Source organism: Dermacentor variabilis, unplaced genomic scaffold (assembly GCF_050947875.1).
Source record: "Dermacentor variabilis isolate Ectoservices unplaced genomic scaffold, ASM5094787v1 scaffold_20, whole genome shotgun sequence".
NCBI classification, from domain to species: Eukaryota; Metazoa; Arthropoda; class Arachnida; order Ixodida; family Ixodidae; genus Dermacentor; species Dermacentor variabilis.
This window is the reverse complement of record NW_027460368.1, coordinates 402,857-420,473: the sequence shown is the minus strand read 5'-3', so window position 1 is coordinate 420,473 and position 17,617 is coordinate 402,857. Positions and strand designations below refer to the sequence as shown.

The window sequence follows — 17,617 nt, the reverse complement described above, 5'->3', positions numbered from 1 at the left end:
TTCAGTGTTTACCTCCGAAGTTTTTGCGATATGGACGGCAGTAAAAAAATTACCTGCGACAAACACATGAATGCTGTTATATATACCGATTCGTTAAGCGCACTCAGAGCTCTAAACCTTAATTCCGCGTCTGAACCCCTACTTGGTGATATCCTAAACATGTTGGCCTATAATGAATACGGAAGATGCTTACGATTCTGCTGGGTCCCAAGTCATGTTGGGATACCAGGGAATGAAGCAGCTGATGGATGCGCATTCATGGCAGCGTACAAAGGTATAACGCAAACAACACTTCTATACAAAGACAGTATCCGAGCGATTCATAAGGCCCTGACATCAAAGTGGCAACTAGAATGGGACTCATGCACAAATAACAAGTTATTAAAACCCCTGCTTAGAGAATGGAAGTCGTGCCGTCACCAGCAACGCTTCTATGAGTTGATCCTATGTAGACTCCGAATCGGGCATACACACCTGACACACAATTTTCTACTTCAAAACGAAAACCGGCCAACTTGCGAGAAGTGCCATGAACCACTCACCGTAATGCACATTATTATGACATGTCCAAATATTGAAACATAGAGACAAAAGCTTTTACAGAATCTCTATAACTTACACATACCTTTACACCCCGCCTCAATATTCGGAGATGAACCGCTAGCGCCCTTCACTGACTTGTTCAGCTTTCTAGAAGAAAGTGGTTTTTTACACAGACTCTAAAGGCGCGCAGCTTGGCCTGCTTTAACATTTGAATTCCTAATATCTTGTGGCTGGCGCAGCATGGCCTTAGTCGCTTTCGCGCCCTTAAACCCGAATTAGCTAATTCATTTGATCGAAATTCACTTTTCATTACCTTCATTTATGTAACCATGCTTTCAATCGTTTGATGTTATGTTTACAATATGGCAACCTTGACGTCACTTTTGGCGCCTGAAGTACGTAAAAGCATGGCCTTTAGGATTTGCAGTGTTGCTTCAAGTGAAAAACTTTTGCTTAAAGTGGAAAACTTGCTTAAGTAAAAAATCTAACCGATCTGATCCTATCCAATGCAATTTTGACATGTATAAAAAACGCGCGCGCTAGTTTGGCCCTTGCTATCCAACGGGCAAGCGCACTCTCACCAGAGCAGGATTGGCCACCCTGGTGCAGTACTTGGCCACAACCTCCTATATGAATACAACAATCAAACCCCGGCCCTCAGTCCCCAGCAGCCGCGAAGCAACTGACCACGGCGGCGGTCAGATCTGTAACGCTGCAGAGGGTGCTAAGAATACCTGGCTCCGGAGAGGCCGCCATTGGAATCTGAACCTGGCAACGTTTAACGTTAGAACGCTATCTAGTGAGGCGAGTCTAGCAGTGTTATTGGAGGAATTAGAGGGTAGTAAATGGGATATAATAGGGCTCAGTGAGGTTAGGAGGACAAAAGAAGCATATACAGTGCTAAAAAGCGGGCATGTACTGTGTTACCGGGGCTTAGCGGAGAGACGAGAACTAGGAGTCGGATTCCTGATTAATAAGGAAATAGCTGGTAACATACAGGAATTCTATAGCATTAACGAGAGGGTGGCAGGTCTTGTTGTGAAACTTAATAAGAGGTACAAATTGAAGGTGGTACAAGTCTATGCCCCTACATGCAGTCATGATGACCAGGAAGTCGAAAGCTTTTATGAAGACGTGGAATCGGCGATGGGTAAAGTCAAAACAAAATACACTATACTGATGGGCGACTTCAATGCCAGGGTAGGCAAGAAGCAGGCTGGAGACAAGTCAGTGGGGGAATATGGCATAGGCTCTAGGAATAGCAGAGGAGAATTATTAGTAGAGTTTGCAGAACAGAATAATATGCGGATAATGAACACCTTTTTACGCAAGCGGGTTAGTCGAAAGTGGACGTGGAGGAGCCCGAATGGTGAGACTAGAAATGAAATCGACTTCATACTCTGCGCGAACCCTGGCATCATACAAGATGTAGACGTACTCGGCAAGGTACGCTGCAGTGACCATAGGATGGTAAGAACTCGAATTAGCCTAGACTTGAGGAGGGAACGGAAGAAACTGGTACACAAGAAGCCAATCAATGAGTTAGCGGTAAGAGGGAAACTAGAGGAATTCCGGATCAAGCTACAGAACAGGTATTCGGCTTTAACTCAGGAAGAGGCCCTTAGTGTTGAAGCAATGAACGACTATCTCATGGGAACCATTAAGGAGTGCGCAATAGAAGTCGGTGGTAACTCCGTTAGACAGGAAACCAGTAAGCTATCGCAGGAGACGAAAGATCTGATCAAGAAACGCCAATGTAGGAAAGCCTCTAACCCTACAGCTAGAATAGAACTGGCAGAACTTTCTAAGTTAATCAACAAGCGTAAGACAGCGGACATCAGGAACTATAATATGGATAGAATTGAACAGGCTCTCAGGAACGGAGGAAGCCTAAAAACAGTGAAGAAGAAACTAGGAATAGGCAAGAATCAGATGTGTGCGTTAAGAGGCAAAGCCGGCAATATCGTTACTAATATGGATGAGATAGTTCAAGTGGCTGAAGAGTTCTATAGAGATTTATACAGTACCAGTGGCACCCACGACGATAGTGGAAGAGAGAATAGCCTAGAGGAATTCGAAATCCCACAGGTAACGCCAGAAGAAGTAAGGAAAGCCTTAGGAGCTATGCAAAGGGGGAAGGCAGCCGGGGAGGATCAGGTAACAGCAGATTTGTTGAAGGATGGTGGTCAGATTGTTCTAGAGAAACTGGCCACCCTGTATACGCAATGCCTCATAACCTCGAGCGTACCGGAATCTTGGAAGAACGCTAACATAATCCTAATCCATAAGAAAGGGGACGCCAAAGACTTGAAAAATTATAGACCGATCAGCTTACTGTCCGTTACCTACAAAGTATTTACTAAGGTGATCGCAAATAGAATCAGGAACACCTTAGACTTCTGTCAACCAAAGGACCAGGCAGGATTCCGTAAAGGCTACTCAACAATAGACCATATTCACACTATCAATGAAGTGATAGAGAAATGTGCAGAATATAACCAACCATTATATATAGCTTTCATTGATTACGAGAAAGCGTTTGATTCAGTCGAAACCTCAGCAGTCATGGAGGCATTACGGAATCAGGGTGTAGATGAGCCATATGTAAAGATACTGGAAGATATCTACAGCGGCTCCACAGCCACCGTAGTCCTCCACAAAGAAAGCAACAAAATCCCTATAAAGAAAGGCGTCAGACAGGGAGATACGATATCTCCAATGCTATTCACAGCATGTTTACAGGAGGTATTCAGAGGCCTGGAGTGGGAAGAATTGGGGATAAAAGTTGATGGAGAATACCTTAGCAACTTGCGATTCGCTGATGATATTGCCTTGCTTAGTAACTCAGGAGACCAATTGCAATGCATGCTCACTGACCTGGAGAAGCAAAGCAGAAGGGTGGGTCTGAAAATTAATCTGCAGAAAACTAAAGTAATGTTTAACAGGCTCGGAAGAGAACAGCAGTTTACGATAGGTAGCGAAGCACTGGAAGGGGTAAGGGACTACATCTACTTAGGGCAGGTAGTGACCACGGATCCGGATCATGAGACTGAAATAACCAGAAGAATAAGAATGGGCTGGGGTGCGTTTGGCAGGCATTCTCAAATCATGAACAGCAGGTTGCCACTATCCCTCAAAAGGAAAGTGTATAACAGCTGTGTGTTACCAGTACTCACATATGGGGCAGAAACCTGGAGACTTACGAAAAGGGTTCTGCTGAAATTGAGGACGACGCAACGAGCTATGGAAAGAAGAATGATGGGTGTGACGTTAAGGGATAAGAAAAGAGCAGATTGGGTGAGGCAACAAACGCGGGTAAACGACATCTTAGTTGAAATCAAGAAAAAGAAATGGGCATGGGCCGGACATGTAATGAGGAGGGAAGATAACCGATGGTCACTAAGGGTTACGGACTGGATTCCAAGGGAAGGGATGCGTAGCAGGGGGCGGCAGAAAGTTAGGTGGGCGGATGACATTAAGACGTTTGCAGGGACAACATGGCCACAATTAGTACATGACCGGGGTAGTTGGAGAAGTATGGGAGAGGCCTTTGCCCTGCAGTGGGCGTAACTAGGCTGATGATGATGATGATGATGATGATGATGATGATCCAACGCGCGCATCATACGCACGTGGTTTTGCTCACTCTTACATACTGCGCAACACTAGTTATGGACCACGTTTTGGTCAAGTGGGTGTCGGAAAATAAGCGGGATGTATGTCCTATTAAGAACGTCGCTGAAGCGGCTGTAGGAATGTCTTTTTGAGCACCCAGCCGCTGCTATCGAAAGGTTGCAAGGAACCGTTGTGCATATTTTGTGGCAGGAGGGGAAGCCAGCAGCACCAGTGATAGTCTTAGCAGTGGGTGAGTACGATAGCTCTGTTTTTGTTGCTGGTTCGCAATGACTCCACCTTGTGCTGTACAAACATCAAATTTGTTAGCAGCGCGTGGGCACTTGGCCGAAGGTATCCGCGGATATCCGCGCTTTCTATTGGTACACTGGCGCCATCAATGAGATCACATGCTACGGGCTTAATTGAACGCATTCCAACCATCGGCTTGTAATATTGCTGATAACACCAGTGCGCCAGTCGAGTAAAAGGCGCGGATGGTATCTACGGCCACACGTATGGTATGTGAGGCATGTACGTATTACCAATGTTCAAGCTGCCAAGTGCAATACGAGCCATTGTTCTAACTGGACCCAAGGCTCGGGGAAGGCCGTGTTGCTTGCGGCACGTGTCGAAGCTGAACGTAATCCAGCAGGAAGTTCGGAACAGATTGATTATGCTCTAGAGCTTATTATCGCGTTTTGTCTGCATCACAACGCCTGGTCGATGATACGCCTTTTGTTCTAGCTCTGTTAATCACTTAAGCCTCAATTTTCATGTGAAGTTCTCGTGTTACAATGAAATGTCTGCGTTCCATTGTTACTGGATTGCACGAATTCGTTGAATTCAGAACTAAGACTGCCTCTCAGTTTCTATAAACCGCCGCGTTTGACTTGGTGTTAGCGAAAGAGCCAAGCACAAAGGTTTTTCTAAGAATTAGGAAGCATTTATCCCATCAACAAGTTTTTATTGTCCTCTTCGGCATTTGAGTTTTCCCTTGTTACCAAGCGCCAACCTTCTTAAGTTTTTAATTAAGTACAATATGGCCCATATTGCAATTTACAAATTAGAGCCGTCGAGTTTGCAAGGTGGATCCACTTGCAGCGAATTTTCAAGAGAACACCAGTTTCGTGATATAAATTCCTGAACTTTGCGGAGACATCCATTGGCGCTCCAGTTAATTTGTTAACAAAACGTGGTTTCATGCACTGAAGCACACAAGTAACTGGAACGCCAACGCATTGCCCCACAAAGTTCCGGAATTTGTATCTCGAAACTGGTGTCGTCCTGAGAAATCGTTCAAAGCAGATCCGCCTTGCGAAGTCCACTGTTAGAATTTGTAAATTGCAACATGGGTCATAATTAGCTAAAAAGTTCTTTGGTGAATCCTTGTTAATTAGACAATTTTGAATTTTAATTTTTTCTGTAAGTAGTGTCCGCCGCTTCGAGTAGACCGGCTCATAAATTAGAATGAGTTATCTGCCACATGCACCCTTTAAAAAATTTTGAAAGTTCGTTGAAACACCCTGTATAACAATGCAACGTGACAGTACGAGGACACAGAAGAATTTTGACACACACAACGCCAACATCATATAGCCAGTTTCAGGATATAGCGAAGCTCACCGGGCATGCAAACGCGCAGTACACCACTGAGCGTAATCTTTCCGTAGTACTGTTGCCACAGTTGAGTTTTTTTTACTTCTTTGCATGTAGCCTTTTGTAAGATGTTACAGTGTGCAACATTTCTTAAGGCTAGCTGTGTGGCATTGCAAGTGCTTGCAGCGCGAGCAGAGGAAGACAGAATAGTAAAGGCCAGACAGAGTAAGAGAAGGAAGGCAGCTCTCCATCTTGTCTCATTCCATATGCTGTCTTCATAAGCATGTGCTGTACGTTCTTGCCGCATGCAAGATATAGGTGAACAGGTTTTCACTAAGAATGCAGTTTTTGCATACTGGTTGGTTGGAGCAATTTTTCATTTCGCATCTATGGGAAGTAGTTGTATTCTACTTCGTATTTAGCATGCAATACTGCGAAGGCATTTTCTCACTCTACATGTGAAGGAAAAAATTGTTTGCCACATGAATGAAAGGTCTAGGTACGTTTCATCTAATTTAATGCAACATTACGTGTCGCGAGTTTTATGTTACAAAATATGGTGCATTTACATAGAAGGCCTCACCGACATGATCCATTGAGAGAAAGCTAGGAGAGGTCCCGGCTAGCCCGTATCAGTTGAGTGTGTGACGGACGTTGTGGGATGTATTTAGCAAAAGAGCACTGGGAATGGTGTGCCAAACATGAACACTGCAATAGCAACCGCTCTCCTGAAGCTCTTGCTGCTGCTCTTGGCCTTTTAGAAATTAGGTTTTTCAGCCCTTGTCTCTTTTGCACTACATTCTGTTCGCGAGACAAACTGACCTTGAGTGTGATGAGTAAACTTGAAAGTTTTAGATCTGTGTCAGCCACCCAGCAACACACACACTCAAGTAATCACGGCGTTGGTCTTTGTCGTGCTCTTTAACATGCCACAAAAAACACAGGAGCACGTCTGCTTCACTAAAACTGTTACAGAAGTTTCACAGGTTTTGTTCTGACGCACGTCAGCAGCACACACTTCCGGCGGCTCATAGCAATGCAAATTAAAAGCTCACATCTATTTGCTTCGGCGAGCTGATAGGAGGCGCAAAGGGAGATGGCGCACGGACATGGCTGCACTTCCTACTTCGAAAATGCGATGTCAGGGCCTCTCCTATTTTGTTTCTTTCCTCCATGATATGAATCTATTTAGATGGAATGAGCGGAACGGCACGCTGCTGCTGCTACCAGTGGCCACAGTGCAGCGCTTGGATTTATGACCAAACTCGTATGCCGCATACTGGAAGGATAAAGGCGCATGCATAACATTATTTCTTGTAACCTGATGTAGGTGCACTATATGATGCAGTTATTCTGTTGAAAGCTTACAGATTAAAATATAACTGCAATGTGAAAGTGCAGATTGATGACAGCGCTACTTGTGTTGTTTCCGCAGCATAGCCTGCGAAGTATGAAATGTGGAATAGATCTAATGTAGTGTATTGATTGACGTATTAAGGGTGCCTGCTTTTGGACACGTTAGATCATAGCTGTTCCTGAGATTCATGCAGGTCTGACATGCACTTTAAGGTAATACATGTGTCAGGGATGGCTGTCTTGATTAAATAGGGTGTTCAAGCAATGTTATGTTTTTTGCATGCCAAGATTGGCAGCTTTGTGATAGTACCAACATTTGTCTGGCAATCACCGATAGCTTAGTCAATAACTTAAGTACTTCTACATGAAGCCCAAATTTCGGTGGAAGCCCACCTGGCTAGGGTGAAACATGTAAAGAGTAAAGAATGGAAGGTACACTATCTTCAGTAGGACTAAAAGTGAAAAAAGAAAGCATACTGGCTTCTCACGCTAGCCTTGTCAATAGACAAACTTTCTGAAGTGACTGGGGAAGACGTGTTATTGCTAGTGTACAAAGATTTCACAGCCCACATTGAATACGACTGATAGCGAACTCTTGTCTGTTTCTGCTTGCGGCCTGCATCGCCTGTTCAGGCCTATTTAGGAAAACTATTTCAGGATATTTGTTTCTATAATTAAGAAGGGTCCTGTGTGAGGGCGAAATCGTTCTTTTCGTTAAAGATGGTTCAGCTTTATTGATAGGCGTAGCATTCCCATTACATTGTATTGCAGAATTTGATCAATGTTAAGGACATAGCGTGCAAAAGTTGTGAAACTACCTCTATTTCTCCACATTCTTTCACAAATTCTTCTCAGATTCTTAACAAATCGACTGACGACGTATTTTTGTATGCCTCCATTTGCACCTGTGAAGCGTAGCTTGACAAAGTGGTTCATGATGTCAACGTCTATCTTCCGACGCAGAGCTTTGATCGGTCAGTGCCAATCCTTGTGAGAATTTCCACACTGTCGCGCGGTCCTTTAGGTTCCTGTGAGTTATTGAAGCACACAGGTGGAATTCCATTCGGCTCACATTAGTTATTCCCACCCATAGTTAAGCACTTGCGCATTGCAACTTCATAGAAAGTTGCCATTGTCAACTGAACGACTGGTGCTACAGCTTCGCGCAGTGTGAGTGTTGCGATTTACCTATCAGTGGCAGAGGTGGAAAAAGGGTGCTAGATGTAGTGAAGAGTCCTATTAGAGGTTGAAAGGCACAAACACCTGTGCTGCAAGCTGTGCTGTACTTGTCCTGCTGCTGTCACTGAGTTGATGTTAGCACAGCACAGTTGCAGAAGTAGTGCTCCTTACATTGTGTACTTATGTCGATGGGCACCTTTGCAAGAAAGCTGACCGCACTTGAAACAAAAAAAAAAAAACGTGCAAGGATGGCAGCGTCTGCTGCATCCAATGACTGGTATTGGAAGCGAGGCAGTGGTAAATATTACTTTTATTGCTTACACTATATGCAAAAACGTGAGTCATTTCAGTGGGAGCAAAGTGCTGTTTGGGTTCTGTAATATCCTGTTGGTATGCTTACTTTGAAGCTTGCATAGTGTCCAATGAATGAAATGAAATATGACTTTGTGCATACATCTACTAGTTTACAGGCAGAGTCTTAAGGGAGCATGAAAAAAAAATTGTTTGAGCATGGTAGTAAGTTTCTTGCAAAATACTGAACGAAAAGCCACTCTTATCAAAATTTAGGAACTTAAAGTTGAACGCCTTGTTACTACTACTAATGCTTGCAGGAACCAAGGTGCAACTGCGCCGTCAAATTATCTTCCCTGGATGAAAGCATAAGGGAATTAGAACAAGAAAAAAAAAAACAGGTCAAGCTGGAGCTTTTCCTAGTAAGGGACTGCCTTCGTAAGTTTGTCTCAAGCACGGCGCTTCATTATTACCTTCTAAGCAGTTTGAGTTGAAACTGCATTTATTGTATCCTCTAAATTTTTAGAAGTCTCAACATGTTTCTCAATGAAGCTTAAAAGTGTGTGGTTTAATAATTTGCACTGTCATAAAAATTTTAAGAATTCTTTTCAAGGTTTCCGGTTATACAACTAAATATTCCTGACAGTTATCTGCGGAAAGCTATGAATCTTCACAAGAGTGTCCAAAGAAAGTTTCAGTGTCCCGTCAAAGTTATTAGTGTGCTTCTGTTCAGCCCTTTAACTGATATGTTAATCGCATAAGCAAACTAGCCATAACCATGCTCAAACAGTGCCAATTGCAGCTGAGCCACACTATAGATGATACCACCCTTATTCAATTGCCCATGGGAAACTTCTTACATTAACATAGTTGGTTCTAGCTTTCGTTTAGCTACCCATGAAATTTCTAGCTTACCCATGAAATTAGGGTGTTAATTCTAATACATTAATATGAAGCATGTTTGAGTAGTTAACACTAAAAGAAGCTTATATGTATCTATAAATAAATATGTAAACAGCAAGGATGGGTTGCAAGATAAGTGTTGTCAGTTTGAAATCAAACTGGACACAAAGCTGACACACATGGAAGTGCAGCAGAAATGTGCTTACAGGGCACTGATTATGAATGACGTTTTAAGCACCCTTTAAATAAACATGCATACCTTGTACTGAATACCGTTACGATCACCTTTGGCAAACATGGTAGCACTACAGCCTCGTGGGTGCCACAACTAAAAAAACAATGCCCTGCTGCTCTCTAGGCTCTTCTATTGTTTGCAGTCATAAAATTGTTTATAGGCCAATCGACAGAATATGGGAACGCAGTGACGAAAGGCAGCTGCGTGTTCTAAGAAGGGCTTGCCCATTGTGCATCACTGATCCTTCCGTAACATTTTTGTCCAGTCAGCATCACACAGGGGTGGACAATGGAGGAGCTCTTCTGGGTCTCTATTTTTCTTAGCTGGCAGGACGTGTAGATTTCGCTGCTCAGCATGATGTTTGTGAGAAGGTGTATGTGGGCAGGGAAGTGAAGGCAAGCAAGAAAGCATGTCATCCACATAGTTCATCAAATGCCTGTAACTTTGCCATTACTGCAATATTTTGAAAATTTCTTGCAGCTGTATGTTCATGGTACACCTTTGCACAGTTGGGATCATATAAAAAATTTCGTAGCTTAGATTTGGTTTAGGAGCTCATTCCCACAGGGAAACAGTATTATCTCACAAGCCATTTGCAGAACTGCCGTAAAGTGATGTACACAAGCAGTACTACTGCCCAGCGAAACATGGATCTAGGCATAACTCATGATAGTTTTGTGCTTCTTTTGTTATGTCCTCTGTCTATGCACGTCATATATCAAGTGTTACTCTGGCGGTTACTACCAGTCACCGTAATAGCCACCCTGCTTGCGACTATCTTAGCAACATAGCATCGCCGATGCAGCCCGGACTGCCCACTTCGATCCAAATTTGCACTTGTTACTGACCCTCTGCTCTGACAGCAAGAAATAAGTGGAAAAATCTGTCCTCACTTAGTCTCATCTCACGCCAAGAGCAAAGCATTACTGATGCTTTGTGATATTGAGATAAGCTGTTTGTTGTATGCTGTTAGGACTACAGATGCTGTGCTCGAGCCATAAAGCTGGTTTGATGTCCAGTTAGCGGACAGCCCCACATCATTAGCACTGGTAATGTGCTGACAATATGCAAGATCGAAAAATCCTAATTGTACACTGAATTACTTAGTACTCTGCTCTAGTATGGTACGTTTCGACTCCGGTGAGCAAATGCCAAATCGGTACTGAACAGATGACGTGGCACGAGTGAACATTTACGAGGATACTTACCTTTACTACGTACGAGATAAGGAGGCTGCAAGAAATTGTTGAGAAAGCGTATAGATTAAGTGAAGCCCCACTGTCACATTCATGCAAATGCGCCTTATGTTTAGAATGCCAGAACATTTGTTGCATAAGTATGCCTGTCAACAGGATGGTAAGCAGACGATGCAGCGTGTGTGAGTACGCTACGAGGGGCATTCGGCTTTCGTATTAGCTAAGGGGTCTTGAAACTTCCACAGTACTCCAAGGGACTAATGAGACAGAGTATAGGCAAGAACCATAACAAACACCCTTAGCACTGCACATGTGTGCCACTCATCCTCTATATGCTTTCTTTCCTTGTTATCTTAATAAAAGCAGTGTTATCACAGTGATACATTTGCTTCCATACATTTAGCCTTGGTGCTAAATGTATGGAAGCTCAATCTGTTGCTATGTTGTTTAATCAGCTGAAAAGTCGTTTCAAACTAAAACCTGTGTATAATCAAAAGTAGTCACACCGACATCTTTCGCAGTGATCAACTAGGTTTAATGGTCCAGCTGCTGCTGCATGTGCGCAGTGTTGTTTCAGTGTATCATCTAAACACGTTCCAGTCTGACCAATATAGCATCTTCTACATGAGAGCGTTATCTTCTAAACCACCTCAGCTATGTATGTAACAAAGCATGTTTCATTCTTCTCTGTCCGAATATAAAGGAAACTGATACTAATTGCAGTCTAAAAGGAGCAAGCCAGGCAGATGCAAGTGGAGACACTTCCCATTTTGCTACAGGGAGCCACGGTTGCTACGGAAATAAACAGTTGTCTGATGAAACTCGAGGAGTAGTTGACTACTTTTCAGTAGTTTCCATTCATTGAAGTGCCTCAGTGTCATGCAACCTACAAATTTTCCTCGATTTAGGCAAATCACATTATTATTGCGACAATCGTTACTGTCACTTAAGAAGGGAAGAAGGGAAACAGAGGGGCTCTGTTAATGGGAACCATATAAAGTCTACAGAAAATGAAACCAAGGAAAGCGTAGAGGTAATCAGCTATCTTTGAAATTCAAATGTTGAAAATAGTGAACAAAAAAAGGAAAGGGGGCAAAACTATAAATTGTTGCCGGTGGGACCGAACCCATTACCTTTGCATTATGCATTCGATCATTTTCACATTGCAACAAGGTACAATATACTTTTCCCTTCTGATTCGACAGGAAGTGCAGTTGCGAATGCCATTGTGTGTATGAAATAATGTAAATAAAACCTACTTTTTTTAGTGAAATGGGCTCCATGCAATCTTTCTATTTCACTTTGTTTGGAACTCAACATATAATACGTATCTGATGTTCCAAGGTTGTTTTTCATGAGTTTCACTTGATTTGGAAATTTTGTTATTTGGGCAACCCTAAATCAATCCGCTTAAATGGTTCATATTCTATGCTTTATTATGTTTACATTGTATTGCTATTCGCCTACTGTCCTTTGCTTCAGAGGCGTCAAAGATGGTTAAAAGACTAAAACACATATTTGAAAAGGCTGGTGGAGCTGAACAAATCTCAATCTGTTCACGTAAAGTAAGTGTAATTAAACTGTTGCCTAATTCTAGTTTTTGTTGTTTATTGCTTGCCAGAAACTTCATATACGCGTTATCTTGTTTCATTTCTGCCAGTGTTGAATAAAAAATGGCTGCTGCTAACTTTCTTCCATGTTCCCAACCTTGATATAATCAAACTGCTGTAATGGAAACAATGAATTATAAAGCGTACAGCTTCATTTGTTAAGAACCATGTAGAATGTCTAAACAATGTACAGACAGAAGACAACTAAACGAATCTGAATGAGCCTCTTTAGCACAACATACACAGGCTGTCCTAGCTAATAAAGGCGCAGAAGCACTACGCCAATTGGGTCATCTTGCTCCAAACTGTCAAGGTGTGCCAACCTGTACGCATGTTCTTTACCACCTTATGGACCAAGTGCAAACAATATTCTGGATCTGTTTAGTTGTATGATTATTCAAGGTTAATTATCTTCTCAAGCTTTAAATCTAGAGCACAACTTACAATGGGTAAATTATAGACCAATTTAGGGAACACCTTACTCAGCGGTATTGTGCTTATTACTGATTGTGAAATTCTTCTTGCTGATGGTGGCAGCGCGTGTCTGACTTCTCGTACTCGTTTGAGGCGTGGTAACACTGGGTCGATAGGTAACGGACCAGATGCTGACATCATCAATTGGCCGACTGTTCAGTTCCGCGTCACTCAAACAATTTGATTATAATAGGCCGACAACGACGCATCCGACGAGTGCGAGATTCATAGAGCGCGATGGGCTTTCTTGTCGACGGCACCGACAAAATCAACGTGCCGACCGTGATCACTCTACCGAACCCCACACGATCGGCCGTCGAACTGGCAACACGATGCCGCAACGCATTCCCTTGTATTACTTGCGCTCAAAATGTGTCGACATGTCTTCCAAATTAAAATGCACAAGCTTCAGTCCTCTCAAGCCGTGCATACACGGAGCTTGAGCTAATGTTAATCCTGCAGGCCCCGTGCAATTCGGGCACCCGCTTTCGATGGACATCAACATAAAAATAAGCGGTTAGGACTAAGGAAAGCACTTTTATAGCTATGTTGTGGCCCTAAAGCGATTTGATATGAACTGAAGCTGCGCAAGCAGCCTGTTGCGAGAAAACCATCCAGTCCTAGAAAATAAACATAAGCATACTTATACTTACTCTTCACTTCGCTCGGCGCGTACACAATAAGCGGCAAGCGGCAACATAGCGCTGTGCCGACATCTGTATGTCACTGTTCCCGAAGGCTGTCGGTCGCATTTGCTACGTAGATGGATGGGTCTGTACGTGTTATGCTGACGCATTTCTTAATTCGATAGATGCAGTGTTGATATCTGCGTCAAACGAGAAACAATGAGGTGGTGCATTCGGTAAATCAGCATAAACAACCGCCTTGCGCAGTTACCCACGGTTTCAGCGATGGCATCCATGTTTTCGGGAGAGAACTACACCGCCTATAAGTTAGGGCTTATTCCGAGCACAGTCTCTAAGAACACTTCATGGCACGCGCACAGCAAATTGTAAGTATCATGAAGTTAAAAGCGAAAATCAGTAGTAACAGCCCTTAATATGTGTGTCTGGTTCACAATAGCCATTGTCTAAGTGGCTCGGCAGCTCATATTGACTCGTCTCAGGGTGGAACGACGCGGCTTATATGCGCAGATATGTTTGTTTTGTTACACTATCACATTATTTCATATCAGTGATGCGCCATTTCCACAACATCCGAAGCTAACAGCGATCTGTGGCTGTACATGTCGATGTAAACAAATGCACCGCTTTGGAAAATCCGACGTGGAAGGCTGCGTCAAAGGCTTCTTGAATATGCGAGATGTTTATTGAATGTGTAAACGGGGTAAAAAAGCGAGGTAGAAGCGCTGACATCAGCAACAAGAAACACCAAGGCAGCCGCGTCGGCAGATGGGACTCAGCGTGCCTTTATCGGCTGCGCTATTAGCACAACAGCGTACTCAGGTCTGTTCACACACTAGTCGATAGGTGAACGACATGCTGCCCAGGAGAAGCCATTAATAAATAATCGCCATCACGAAACGCACAACCGACGCACACTCAACATGGGCGCTGGTATACAAATCAACCGGCAAAAGCCCCGGCACCCTTCCAAAACGTTTCCAGCGGCATGCGTCAGATGACAGCACAGGAACATGAAAAAAGCTCATTACAGCTGTCAATATACCAATGTGGCGATGCCCACGGAGCTCCAGAGCACATTGTGCACATTCGACGCGCTGGGCTGAAAACTAGTGTTTCGCGTCGCCATTCCTCTGACTCGTCCCTGCCATGTATACACACTCTCTGAATCACACTCTCTGAACCCCGCCCCCCCGACGCGTTGGGCCAGACAGCACCAGCTACAGCAACAGCAACAGCAGCAGTAGGAAAGTCGAAGGAAGGGGCAAATAAAAGCTTCAGGTTAAAACTTTATCGCAATTCCACCGCAAAGAGGAGCGCAACCTAACAAATGAAACTACTGTGACTGAAGTCGTTGTTCTCTGGAGCGGCTGTGGCGCATACCCACAATGGAGGATTCTGAATAAATTTTTATCTCTTCTTCGTCTCGAACACACATTATTCGCGCCCATCAGCGAAAGCCTACTGCACGTGATACCGCATGAAAGATTTACTGTGTACCATGTTGCGCGGGTCATCCATGTGAGTGCATCATATTCTGTACCTACCTTCATCTTTTTCTTAATCCCCACAGCGGCAGCCGCATTTCGGTGGGGGCGAAATGCAAAAGCGCCCGTGTCCCGAGCATTGGGGGCACGTTAAAGATCCCCGGGTGGTTAAAATTAATCCGGAGTGCTTCGCTACGGCGGCCATCATAATCATATCGTGGTTTGGCATGTAAACCCCAAAATTCAATTCATCCTTTCCTCTTAATTGGGGCAGCATTGCTGTTTACGGGCCTGCAGCTGCTGGTCATGCATGTCCGCGTGGCCTAATGGATAAGGCGCCTGATTCCGGATCAGGAGATTGCAGGTTCGAGTCCTGTCGCGGACGCTTTTTTTTTGTGTGTGTGTGTGTTTCGCTCCATGGCACAGCATTACTTTTTTGGAACGTCTGGTGCTTCCTCGCGAGCTGTGATAACGGCCGATTCTGGCCGCGGAACATCGTTTTTGGACGGCCTGAAAGATTACAGGATTGTACTGCCGCCGCTGCCAACCGGAGAAGGACTGAAAACAATGGTTGTTCTTCACTGCGACACCGCTGGAAGGCCTTACAGGATAGAAGATTTCCGCCAGCCGATGAAAGAAGCCGGCGTCATTGAACAGGTGGGCGGTATCGGAACGTACCAGATGTCGCACGTCTGGTTAGTCAACTTCCGTAGTGAAGAAGCCAAGAAAAAGTTGCTCGACATCGGGCATATTGTTGTTAAAGGGAAGACTTGCGTTGTCTTTGACCCTGAAAGGCAGGAAGTGCGGCTGAAGGTGCATTGGTGTGCCTTCAACGTCAGCAACGAAACTCTGAGGCGGGCGTTCGCCGAGTACGGCGAAGTGAAAGAAGTTTCGAGCGATAGATGGAAGACCGGCGGGTTTGAAAACGCCGACTCGACTACTCGTGTTGTGCGGCTGGTTCTTCGAGAAGGTGCAAGCCTCGAGCGCATACCCCATCAGCTGCGTATCGGGAACGGTACAGTATTAGTCGTCGTGCCCGGGCGTGCGCCGATATGTCGCCGCTGCCGCAACACAGGCCACATTAGGCGGGACTGCAAGGTGCCCAAGTGCAGCGAGTGCCACGCCTTCGGGCATGAAGAGGCTGAATGCACGAAGTCATACGCCCGCGCCGCGACTCGAGGAACATTCGGCGATAATAGTGAGCTGCACATGGACGTGGATGAAGCTGAGCAAGCTGCCTCCAACCCAGTGGTCGAGAGCCCAACGGCCGCAGCGCTGAGCGATGAAAAGGAAGGCGCCATGCCAGGGACTCGTGAGTCAGCGCCCAGCACCCCCAAGTCGGCAACCACGAGCATGGATACCAATTCACCGCAAGACATTCCACGCCCTTCTGAAAAAAGCAACGAGGAACCCATGGAGTCTGACCCTGCGGCTGCGAAACGGCGCCACGACGATGTCAGTGCAATGAGCCAGGAGCAACGACTGCGTCTCCTAGAACGCCAGTGGGGCGTAGGCGAAGGGAAAAAGCAGCGTGTCACCAGCGGGCAACGATCGTCGTCGCTTCCTCGCGACGACAACCCGAAGACCTAATAATGGAGGGACGGCACCACACGGCGCGGCGTTGTGCGCATGAAGGTAAGCGCCGTACTGGCGGCCTGGTCTTGCTTAACGATGGCGGCATTTGAAAGACACCTCGTAGTAGCCACGCTTAATGTCAGGGGTCTTTCATCCAGGAGGAGGCAAAATCAGCTGCTGAGACTCGTGACTGAGCAGGAATTGGATATTGTAGCGATACAAGAGACCAAAATCGAGAGTCAAGACCAGACCGACAGAATGGTGCTCTCGTTCAGTAGTCGGTATGATGTTTGCGTGTCTCATGCCGTGGGTACCTCGGCAGGTTGCATGCTGTTGATTCGCCAGTCACTGGGAGCGATTGTGGAAAGAGTTGAGACTTGCGTTTTCGGTCGATGGATTGTCTGTGACATCACACTTGCTGGTTTGGAATTGCGTATTATCTGTATTTACGCGCACACTAACACGGAAGAGAGGCGAAACCTTTTTGAGACAGTCGGCAACCATTGTGACACAAACCGTCTGCTTGTCTTACTTGGCGATTTCAACTGCGTAAGCATGGCACGCGACAAAACCAGTGCGACGCCCTACCGAGATGCGAGTACTGCCTGTTTAAGTGACATAATTGATCGCTGTCATCTAGAGGATGTTGGTGATTGTCTCGGATGTGGTTCTGGCGTTCGGTTTACCCATTTCCAAGGAACGAGTCACGCGCGTCTGGATCGGGCGTACGTATCTGTTGAACTGATACCGTACTGCGGCGAATACAGCGTACAACCAGTGCCGTTCAGTGACCATTGTCTTGTTGTCTTCCATGTAGGTAAAAGAAAAGGAACGAAAAGCAAATTTGTGTGGGAAAACTGGAAACTTAATGAGAAGCTTCTAAACGATGATATCTTCGTGGATCGCGTTACGT

At 44.9% G+C, this 17,617-nt stretch overlaps 1 protein-coding gene and 1 non-coding gene across 2 annotated transcripts; both read left to right on the top strand.

Moving 5' to 3' along the window:
- Positions 1-15,441: 15,441 nt before the first annotated feature.
- TRNAR-CCG (transfer RNA arginine (anticodon CCG)) lies at positions 15,442-15,514 on the top strand. The gene has a single exon. It is a non-coding gene; the product is annotated as a tRNA-Arg (tRNA).
- Positions 15,515-15,546: 32 nt separating this feature from the next.
- On the top strand, positions 15,547-17,053 carry LOC142568526 (uncharacterized). The gene has a single exon (XM_075678435.1). It carries the CDS (start codon positions 15,547-15,549, stop codon positions 16,717-16,719), a length of 1,173 nt encoding a protein of 390 aa, XP_075534550.1. The 3' UTR covers positions 16,720-17,053.
- Positions 17,054-17,617: the final 564 nt, after the last annotated feature.

Excerpts from the sequence above, each read along its gene's own strand:
- LOC142568526 (XM_075678435.1), top strand. The coding sequence starts at position 15,547 with ATGGCACAGCATTACTTTTTTGGAACGTCTGGTGCTTCCTCGCGAGCT.